The sequence below is a fragment of the Pteropus vampyrus genome, unplaced genomic scaffold (assembly GCF_000151845.1).
Source record: "Pteropus vampyrus isolate Shadow unplaced genomic scaffold, Pvam_2.0 Scaffold27, whole genome shotgun sequence".
NCBI classification, from domain to species: Eukaryota; Metazoa; Chordata; class Mammalia; order Chiroptera; family Pteropodidae; genus Pteropus; species Pteropus vampyrus.
Window position 1 is genome coordinate 9,894,004 of NW_011888808.1, and position 11,263 is coordinate 9,905,266.

General features: G+C 50.1%; 1 protein-coding gene across 1 annotated transcript in view; it reads left to right on the plus strand.

Annotated features, from left to right (window-relative positions):
• The window catches only part of PDZD2 (PDZ domain containing 2), a 34,035-nt gene extending 23,365 nt beyond the window's left edge, over nt 1-10,670 (plus strand). The window contains exons 12-16 of the mRNA XM_023528494.1: nt 492-654; nt 2,632-6,673; nt 7,353-7,470; nt 10,270-10,446; nt 10,632-10,670. Coding sequence (XP_023384262.1) covers nt 492-654; nt 2,632-6,673; nt 7,353-7,470; nt 10,270-10,446; nt 10,632-10,670 — 4,539 coding nt within the window. The remainder of the gene's footprint in view (nt 1-491; nt 655-2,631; nt 6,674-7,352; nt 7,471-10,269; nt 10,447-10,631) is intronic.
• The last annotated feature ends 593 nt before the right edge of the window (nt 10,671-11,263 follow it).

Below are 11,263 nucleotides of genomic sequence, written 5' to 3' on the forward strand. Positions count from 1 at the left end.
GTTCATCTATCCATTCATCAACTCAGATTGCTTCCACATTTAGCTATTGTGAATAATACTATGAACGTAGGTATACTAATATCTCTTCAAGACCCTGCTTTCAATTCTTTGGGGTATAGACCCAGAAGTGGGATTGTTGGATCGTGTGGTCGTTCTATTTTTATTTTTTCAAGGAACCTCCATACTGTTTTCCACAGCGGCTGCACCATTTTACATTCCCACCAACAATGCACAGGGTTCCCATTTTTTCTCATTCTTACCAACACTTGTCGTTTTTTGATTGTAGCCATCCTAAGGGGCGTGAAGTGATATTGTCGTTTTGATGTACATTTCCCAAATCACCCACATTTTAAAGTTGAGAAAACAGAGTTAGGAAGAGTGATAGGGCCGCACAATGTCTAGTGGACATGAAACCCAGAGTCTGGATCTTGTGGCTCCTGGTCCAGGGCTCTGGAATTTTCCCAAGCCAACTGTCTTACATGGTGTCTTAGCATGCAGAAAATCTGAACATTGTTGACAGAGACTTGCTGTTGTCATCATGCCAGGAATCTCTGGGAAAGCTGACCACTGGTGACGGGCCCCACCCAGGTCCTGGCCACCTCACAGAGAACCGATCCGAAGCTGCACTGGACCGGGGGCAACAACCCAGGACAGGTATGATTATTTTATCACTTGTTATTCTTCAAGATGGAAGGGTAGAAGTTACCCTAAGGAAAATGTCCCATGTGGAGAATTTGGAGGGCGGAATAAAAGGCTCTTATACAAGTTAATGACATTTAAAAGGTGCCAGCATTTAACAACTTCAGTAGATCATTGCGCCTAAACTCAGTTTTAATTCAGCGTAGAGTGCATGCATTTCATACGGTCGACACTCTTCAACCATTTTGTGACACGTACCTTAGTTAATGAAGCAAGAGAAGAAAGGAAAGGATTTCCTGCCGTTCAAAATCTCAACACTCTGCTTATGTGAAATCAAAGGCCCTGGGAAATGCCAAAAAGAACCTCCACAGAGGACAAGTGAAAAATGAATAAGTTTTACCTTGTGCATAAGAAGACAATATTTGAGCTGCTTACTGGGGCCCACAAGATGCTCCTGGGCCTGCATGACTCACGCTGGCCCTGGCAGGCCGTCCCTTCATGCTGAAGGGAGTTCAAAAGATTGAGCAGAGGACAGGAGCCCATGGATTTGAATGTTGGCATGACCCTGGCCTTCCTTCCACAGGGGCCTGGGAGCTATGTAGGGTCTCCAGGGGTGTCGACCCCCACCTTTTGCTGCCAGGTGCTCTCTACACAGAGGCCAAGTATTCAGGGTTTAGGTAACTGTGGGCGGAGGAGCCAGCTTCCTAGAGCAACCCCTGGCCATGAACTCTGTGACCCTGGCCCTGTGCCTCAGTTCCCTGCCATTCAAGGCAGACGGTCACAGCACCTACCTCCCGGTGCTGGGGGGAGAACTGAGTGCATGAAAAACTCTCATCACAGCACTAAGTCCTAATAATGAGTTCTTAATTATAGACCTAGGAACTTCAGGAGGGACAAGACATGCAGTAAGATGGTCTGTGGGAAATGTGGATGCATGTAACATTTGGGGCAGACAGCCTTCTCAGAGCAAGAGCTTTCATTGTGATTTTTTTCACTCCAGCCTCAGAGGCTGGAGGAAAATAGTGAATCTGATGTTCCTAGGAAAATAGTGAATCTGATGTTCCTTTGTATGCCAGTCTCCTGCCCCACACCCCACCCCTGACCATTATAAGAGGCCACGGGCAGGAGGGGGACAGATTAGCCCAGGTATTCAGGGCCTTAGGAGAAGGAAGCTCCAGGGCTGAACCCGCCTCACAGAATGACTTTATTCCCCATGGTCCCCTGGCATGCATCGGCTTTCCCTGCTTTTATTCCATTTTCTTCCTTATCACTCTAGTCAAACTATCCCTCCAGAACCCACTCAAGTCCCACCCCTCTGTCACAGCTCGCTGCGGGAATCTGGCCTTCTAGTTCTCCCGCTCCTCCAAACTGGGCCAGGGCACAGCTGACGCTCAGCGCAGACTCGCATCCTGTCTGGAGCGTACCGTGTGTCTTCCCGAATTAGCCTCGTCTCCTACGCTAAGCAGTGCGTCCCAAAAGCTCGGCACTTGGACTGCTTTATACTTTACTCTGTGGCTCACAACCCACACCTTGAAGCCAAACCCGCACGTGATCAGCCAGATGCGGAGACAGAGAGAGGCACGAGGCCTCTGCAGAATCGACGGGAAGTCAGGAAAGAAAAAGAACCACAGCCTGACTCCATTCGCTCTTAGAGAACCCCAAGGAAAGGATCTCTGGTGTGCCCTTGTCCTTAAAAATAACCAGAAAGGAAAAAGAAAAGCAGAAACAAAAGTTTCCGCTAGCCAGTCTGAGTTATTTTAGAGCATCTCAAGCAGGGTAGCATTTGTCAGATGGGAGTGCTCTATCGTTTTAGAGACAAAAACAAGAAGGCTGGCATTCAGGCCGTGGAATGTCTTTCTGAAAACGACACACAAAAATTGAGATTGTTCATAATTTTCCTTTTTTTTTTTTAATTGAGAGGTTTTCCATTTTCTCACATTTTCCTCTTTTGTCTCCCCTACCACCCAACTTTTATTTACATTCTCAAAATAGGACTGGACGGCTCCCAAGACCTCATTCCTTCCCCAAGGCAGAAAGGGACAGCTTACCCTGACCCCAGCGAGACCTCAGTAGACACAGGGCAAGTGAAGCAGCCTGAGGACCCTGGAGAGCCAGCGTTACCCAGGGTCCCCAAGTGTGAGGACAGAAGTCATGTTGGCCTCTCCCGGGAGCACAGCATAACCCCAGGGAAGATCGCAATCGCTCATCCGGAGCTCAGCACAACTCGAGCAGCCCCAGAAGCCAGCTCCTGTGACACCCCCAGGAAGGCCGCTGTCCTCTCACGAGACCCCCTCCTAGCCCAGGAGGAGACACAAGGAGTTCCAGGTGATGACAGCAAAGCTCAGCACCCAACAGGCCTCCTCGTAGCTGAAAACTCCCAAGAGCCTGCTCTGCTCAAGGGAGCAGACTCTGGGTCTGAGATGGCACCGCGGGCCAGCCCGTCCCTGCTGTCACCCATGGACAAGGCCAAACAGGTGGCGTGTGGCAGTGTCTCAGGGCACTGCTGCTCCGGGGAAGGTGGAGTGGGCCCTGTGACTGACATCGACGGACTCATCAAGGAACTGGATGCTTCTGAAGCAAGCCTGCCGTCTCTTCAGACAGGAGACCGGGCAAGTCAAGAGGGCAGTTCTTGGGGTCAGCTTCCAATGGGAGCTGGAGGTGGAAGTTCCCGCAGCACCGAACCCGTCACGGAGAACCAGACCCCCACCCCGAGGAGGGCCTGGGCTGCTGGCCCTCCCCCGCCCCCACAGTGGACCTCCCAGCCTTCAGTTTTAGATTCAATTAATCCTGACAAACATTTTACTGTGAACAAAAACTTTTTGAGCAACTATTCTAGAAATTTTAGCAGTTTTCACGAAGACAGTACATCCCTGTCAGGCCTGGGTGACAGCACAGAGCCGTCTCTCTCATCCATGTACGGTGATGCTGAGGACTCGTCTTCTGACCCCGAGTCACTCACTGAAGCCCCACGAGCTTCTGCCAGGGACAGCTGGTCACCTCCTCGTTCTCATGGGTCTTCTCACAAGCGAGAAACTTCGGAGTCTGAGGAGGAGCAAGTTGAAATTTGTTCCACAGACGGTTCCGCCAATCCACCCTCGACAGCTGCTCATGTGCAGGGCCAGGCCATGCCCTGCCCTGCCCTGGCCAGAGGTCCGCCACCAAGGCACAGTGCTCAGAGTGAAGCGGCAAGAAGTCCCTGTGCCAGAGGCTCCTTCATGCCAGGAGCATCGTGCCCTTCTATCCCAAGCCCCTCCCAGCCACTCTCCCTCTTGGATATAAGGTCTCACGGGCATGAACCGCACACGGACCTAAGGACCACACAGAACCACAGGCCCTCGTGGGAAGCAGCAGCTACGGAAGCCACCAGCGCTAGCTCAGCTGTGGACAATGGCCAGCCTTCTAGAGTCACCAGGCATTTTCACGACCCCCCGGTCACTGTCAGCAACCCTAACCTGGTAAATGGTTTGGAACATGCCTTGTTGGATGGTGACACCCCAAATAAAAAACAAGAAACAAATGTGAACGCAACTGAAAATCAGTCCTCCCTCAGTGTGGGTGTCCCTAAGGGGGACACTGTTTTGGCAAACTTGCACATCTCCACGAGTCAAGACCTGGATGACTTGCTACGAAAACCAAAAATGACCTCCAGGAGGCCCATCATGGCCTGGTTTAAAGAAATCAATAAAAGCAACCAAGGTACGCCTTTGCAGAGCAGAACTGAGAAGGGGCAACCCGTACTGCCCACCAGAAGCCTTGACTCCAAGTGTCAGGTGTTGAGCACAAGCCACAAAAAGGGGGTTGCTGTGCCTAACAGCCCCCCTCAGCTGAAACTGAATCTTGAAAACAAAGATCCGCCTAAAAAGAGTCCAGTGGAAACACTTTTAAGTAACTGTCAGAAACCCAAATCCGGTGCTAAGCTGAAGAGACTGAGCATCAAAAGCAAAAGCAAAGGCAGCTCCGAGGCCCTTGCCGCCAATATGCCTAAGGCGGGTGGGGCAGACCACAGGAAATCCCTCATTTCGCCCCAGACCTCCCACAAAGTGCTTCCTAAGGGAGCGTCCCACCGGCTCCACATAGCTGACCACGAAGACCCCGACAAAAACGCCACAGCCGCCATCAAGCCTCCCCAGTGTGTGCTGGAGAGCAAGCCACCCCCTGCAGCCTCAGGGCCCCTGAGGCTGTCAGCATCAGACACGAGCCTCAGACCGTTCATTCCGCCCCTGACGTCCCCCAAGACTCTTCCTGAGCAAGGTGCAGGTAGTAGGTTCCAGACGGCTGTCCACTCCGAATCCGACAGAGGATGCTCGGCCACCCCCAGATCTCCCAAATGTGAAGCAGAGAGCAAGGCGTCCCCCACGGCCTCAGGGACAGGTCCCACAGCCTCAAAGAGTAGCCTGTCCATAGCAGTGGACAAACAGGAGCTCCCGTCTCCCGGGCAAGGCCAGAAGCAGGCCAGCCAAACAGAGTTGGTCCCAGAAGCAGCCCCATCAGGGGTGACTGGTGACAGAGGAAGCAAAACAATTGCTAGCGATCCCCTAGAAAGAATAAACCAGCTGAAAATAGTTGAAATTCCTTCTGAAAGAATGCCAAAGAATGCAAATGGTGACAAGCCAGCTGAAAGTGACAGACAGGGAGGGTTCTTGGCCCAGGGCAACTGTCAGGAGAAGAGTGAAATCAGACCCTGTCACCAGTCGGTGGAATCGTCCTCATATCATCCGTCCTCGTTCACGTCTTGTGCCTCCCAGGTGGAGCCAGAAATGCAGCGATCTCTCAGCGTGGCTAAACTGGCCTCTTCCTCCTCCTCCCCCCAGCTGCCGGCCAGAAAGGCAGATTCCTCCCTGGGAAGGGCGAGCCAGATGTCAGACTCCCCAGGGACACCCAGGAACAGCACACCAGCGGCCCCAGTGCTGGACGACCATTCCTATTTCACGCCAAGGCCAGCGACCAGGACCTACTCCATGCCAGCCCAGTTCTCCAGCCATTTTGGACGGGAGGGGCCTACCCTACACAGCCCCGGTCGCTCTCATCGAGACAGCCAGATGCCTGCGACAAGCGGTGGCCTCCCTGAAGCCAAGGCGTCCAGAGGCAGCGCTCTTGGCCTGGTCAATGGACAGGGTGTGTACAGCGTGAAGCCCCTGCTGGAAACGGTGAGGAACCTTCCAATGACAGACGAAGGGGATGTCCTTTCCGAGCAGGAAACACGCTGCCTCGTCACAGACAAAATCAGAGTTACCAGGAGACATTACTACTCTGAGCAGAACTGGCCCCATGAATCTACCTCATTTTTCTCTGTGAAGCAGAGAATCAAATCCTTTGAGAACCTGGCCAATTCTGACCGGCCTGTGGGCAAGTCCGGGGCTTCACCCTTTTTGTCTGTGAGCTCCAAGCCTCCCATTGGGCGACGGTCGTCGGGCAGCGTGGCTTCGGGGAGCCTCAGCCATCTGGGCGACCCCACAGCAAGGTCCCTGAGACGCAGCCTGAGTTCCTGCAGTGAAAGCCAAAGTGAAGCCACCACTCTCATCCCCCAGATGACCAAGTCCCCGTCCAGCACGATGCTAACGGTCTCCCGGCAGAATCTGGTGGAGGCCACCAACAAGGGCCCTGCTCCAGACCCAAAGAAACCACTTGGACCTTCCGGAATCCCCACCCCAGTGGTGACCCCGGCCTCTCCCATCAAGAAGAACAAGTCCTCCGTGCGCCACACGCAGCCCTCGCCCCTGTCCCGCTCTAAGCTCCAGGAACTGCGAGCCTTGAGTATGCCCGACCTCGACAAACTCCACGGCGAGGACTTCTCAGCAGAGCCAACAGCCATGCTCTTCAAAACCGAGCTGGAAATCGTGCCCAGGAGGTCACTTGGCTCCCCTGCTAGAAGCCTCAATGGGTCCCCTGCCTTTTCGTGTCCCATGAAGCGGGCACACAGGGCCTGTCCAGGGGGAAGCAGGCCTAAAGCCAGTGAGCCTGGAGCGGCCAGTTCAGCCAACGATGTGGGTGAAACCACCCAGGATCTGCCTTCCAGAAAAAGCTGGTCAGTTAAGTAAGTACCTTCCCCTCCCCCTTTTATTTAAATTTTATTATGGACTAGTTTTAGATTTACAGAAAAGTCGCAAAGACAGTGCAGAGTTCCCACATGCCCCTCAAACAGCTCCTCCTAGTGTGAGCAGCCTGCGTAACCGCCGGCCACGAGTCAGAGCAAGTCAACCCTGGAACCACCGGATTAATTAGACGACAGGCTTCATTCAGATGTCACTGAAAAAATGCCATCCTTTTTCTGTTCCAGCATCCAACCAAGGCTACCCCCTCACATTTAGTTCCCTTTGTTTTCAGTACCATTACTGGAAAAGTGAAGTGCCCGCAGGGAACAGTGTCAGCCAAAATGCTTCTCTGACGGGAGGCACATAGGCCAAAGCATCATGAGATGGGAGATGCACCTCAGGGAAGAGTCCGGGCCTCTGAATGTGACTGGAGTTAAACAGGGAGTTTCTGACGGTTTGAAACGTTTCACTTGAGCCTATACGTCGCAGTTTTTAACGCATCAGAAATGTCCTGTTAAATTGCCGCATTTTGTCCTCTAACATCTCGGAGGAATCCCTAAATCCAGTCATTCCCACTGAAAATACCAACCATCGAGTAGAAAGGAGATCGTTTTGTAAATGAGTCCTTACAAAATGGAGAAACTGTTTTCTTTGTTCTTCTAATGCATTTATGTTATGCAGTTTGGATCAGCTTCTAGTCTCGGCGGGGGACCAGCAGAGGTTACAGTCAGTTTTGTCATCGGTGGGGTCAAAATGTACCGTCCTCACTCTCATTCAGGAAGCGGAAGCACAATCAGAGGTGAGTGAAACGCGGAAACGGGAGGATGGGATGCTGTGGCGTCAGTGCCCAGGTGTGTGCCGCTCAGAGCCGAGAGCCCTCCTCCGAGTCTTGTGCTGCGAGTTTGTGTGGCTGTCTCGCTCGCTTGTAGCTTGCTCCAGAACCAAGACCTTGTCCTGCATCGTTAGGTGCCAGGTTAGTGCAGCTGTTGTTTTCATTCCCCAGTGGTAACTGGTCACTGTCCTCCCCACCCCACCCCGCATTTGGAGTTTGTCGGCAGAGGGTCCTGAAAACAGAACCAGCCATCTAGAACTGTTGGGGAATGATCACAAGTAACCCTGTCCACCTCAGTGGACATACACTGCCTGTCCGGGGAGCTGCCTGCTGGGAAATGGGCATCAACCTTGGCGTGGCCTCCCCAGCCCCTAGTATCAGAGCTCCTGAAGCCCGGGTTTCAAGACAAGGATGCCAATTAGTCATTACACATAAAGCCTCTTAATAAATTGCATGTGACCGTAAACAGTTAGCAAAAGAAACCATGGGTTCATGTCTAGAATACTTCTCTGAAGTACAATATTAATTTCTTGGGACTATCCAGAGACTTGAACCCTAAGAAATGAATGTTTTCTGTGCAGAGGAAAAAGCGTGCATGAACAATTTTTCTTGAGTGATAACATACCTGGGTCATTGATGTCACCTGAGAATACTCTTCCAGCAGTGCTGTTAGAAGGGCTGTGGCACTGGCATCTAATCAGCTGTGAGCCAGGAGGGAGAGGGGACAGGGCAGAGCGGAGACCAATCCGAGGGGAGCTCCCTCTCCCTCGGATTCTCAGCCTTCTGATTTGGGTCTGAGCGGTTAAGAAACACCTGAGACAGCCAGCATTTTTCACTTTCGGTAAAAGGAACAATTCCATCATCTCCCTTCCTTCTTCAACTTGGTATGGGAAGTAAGCATTTCATGCACAGTCATATTCTGGGATTTCCAGTCTAGGTGGCACAGTGAGATCACACTTTGCCAGGGTCTCCTTTGCTCCACATTTTACAGTTAGAAACTGTAAAAAGAGAAAAAAGAGACCCCCCCCACCCCGGTTCCATATTCAAGACCTCAGGCAGGCAGGTGTTATGGCTTCATGTTAAAGGCCATCCCTACTGTCACCAGAATGCAGCTTTCCCTTATTTTCTTGTCTTCAGTTGATTTCAGAGAGCAGTCAGCAGAGATGTCCTTCACTCTGCCACCTTTAAAGCAAAAGTTTCCTCCTGCCTTGCTTTTTACCAGTGATTATGTTTGTAGGTGCTGAAAACGGAACTGCACAAAATGCTTTCTTGTGGCTTCTAGGGGCACTGTGAGAGATGAGTCAGAAAACAAGCCCTGGTCTTCTGACTTCCACAGGCCCACCCCTGGTGGTGGATCTGGCTTTCCTGATGCTGTGCTAAATACGCTTCTCAGGGAGACAAAATTTGGCCTGACAACCAGCTTCCAGTGTACTTGTATCCCCTAACACAAGGAGGGGGGGGGGGAGGGAGTTAGAATGAAAATTTTAGTGATAACATGTCCTGGAATGAAGAGAGTCCCCTTTTCAAATATTCTGTCCCTTTGCTCCAATCATGCATTTAAATATGAGAATTATCCCTATTTCAGCGTCAAGCATTTCCTCTGAGAAGCTGCACAAAAGATCATCTACCAGACCACATGTTCCTAGTTCTGTTGAAAGCCTGGTCGTCACTCTTCTCTCCATTGGTTTGAGCATACGCATGGTCGAAATTGCCCATAAAGGCAAAATCCCAGCCCCCCAAAGTCCTGCAGGACATGCTAGTGTCAGTGGAGCCTTGGTTCGAGTGAACCCTACTCTCGAGAAGTATAAAATGCTCACAATTAGTCCCTGAGACTGATAGAACCAAACACTACTGGGTTCCTTCCCAGCACACCGTGGGGGTGGTTTTCTCCTAACGTTTCCACTTTCCTCATCAAAGCAATCCCAAAGGATATTATTAGCTTCTTTTTCTATTGCTGTTTGAGAACGTCTTGAATTGATGGACTGTAAATAATTTCACAGCCTAGTAATGCAGATCTTTCAAATGTTGCTGAATCATCTCTAGCACATGGGTGGAGAAAGTCAAAGTTCAATAGAATCGGCCCGGCTCATTTTTTTTTTTATTTTAAAATCTTTTATTTCAAAGTATCTTTTGATTGATGCTCAAAACATAGCAGTCTTTTGATAACTTTAGGACACTACTAAAAATGTTCTAGTCTTAATACGAGTTGACAGTTTTGATGTGCTTTATGTATTGTAACGTGCTTCATATTTTTTAAACATCCTTTGTATTTTACGGTATTAGTTCATTAATTGCACCTGAAGTCCCACGAACTGACCACGAGGGAAGGCGCAGAACACGTGGCTTCAATGAGCTCTTATCCTGCTCTTGACGCTTACACATCTTTTTGCTGCTGCTCTTATTGACTAAATTGCAAACTTACTTGTGGAGTAAGGAATGCCCTTCATGATCAAATCACATCCAAGACACAATCTGGTGCCTAGAATGGCTAAACTGGCTTCTAAATTGTCCCGTCCCTGCCCTGGTTAATGCTCACCTTCCCTGTGGTTCTACAGTTGGATGACCCTCGAAAACCCATGTAATAAGCACCACCCAGAAGGGGACGCAGAATGGGTGAGGTGGGGGTCCTCCAATTTAAATATTCTGTGAAAGCTCCTGAGAAACCCCTGGGTAATGGTGACAAATGCTGCAGTACTACAGGAGGCTTTTATACTTCCTCACTCTTGGCACAAGGAATATACTTTTTTTGTTGTTTCTTTTCACTAGAATAAAGATGTCTGCTTCACAGTCTTGACTAAAAAAGAAGGCTCAGGTCTGGGATTCAGTGTGGCAGGAGGGACAGATGTGGAGCCAAAATCAATTGTGGTAAGTGACAATGTCGAGACTCTCAGGGAAGTCACTGCTGAAGCGGCCTCAGAATTTGATCAGGAGAAATGCGTGTCAGTGAGTTCAAAGGCTGCTGGTGTGTGTTCAGTGCGACCAAAACGAAAATGGAAAATTAGAGAAAGTACATGATATTTTCATTGACAAAGATGCGCCTTTTAAGCTGACTGATGTACAGGCTGAGTGATCTATTAGATGACAATACATATAAACACAATTGTCTATATCTTTGTATTCGCCTACAGATTTTAAGCACCACAAAAGCATTAGAATTAACTGACTAAACCTGCATTTGCTTATGAAACTACTTCTTTCTCAAGAACCACTACCTAAAATTTTATATCACTCAGTGGCCTGAGGTCATTAGGGAGGCCACCTTTACTGGACATGGTCAGGTCCTGTCTTTGTATTCTTACTGCCCCATGGAGTATCAGGCACATATTAGACACTAGCAAGAAGTTGAGTGAAAATGTATTCAAATGCTGGTACTGACATTTGTAATTCCATCCCTCACATTGAGTACATTTTTGATAAGCCAAATGTTTATATGATTTGAAAAACTTGCCATTAGAAGGTTTCTTTACTATGGATTTCCAATTACCCTTCTGTTTTTACTGGACGTCATAAATAAATGTGGCTCTGTCCTCTCCTTATCCCAGGTCCACAGGCTGTTTTCTCAGGGGGCAGCTTCTCAGGAAGGGACCGTGAGCCGAGGGGATGTCCTTCTGTCGGTCAATGGCGTCCCATTGGCTGGCCTTGCCCATGGGGATGTCCTGAAGGTCCTGCACCAGGCACAGCTGCACAAAGATGTCCTCATGGTCATTAGGAGAGGAGGTGACCAGCCCAGGCCTTCCTCCAGGCAGGAGCCGCCCACAGA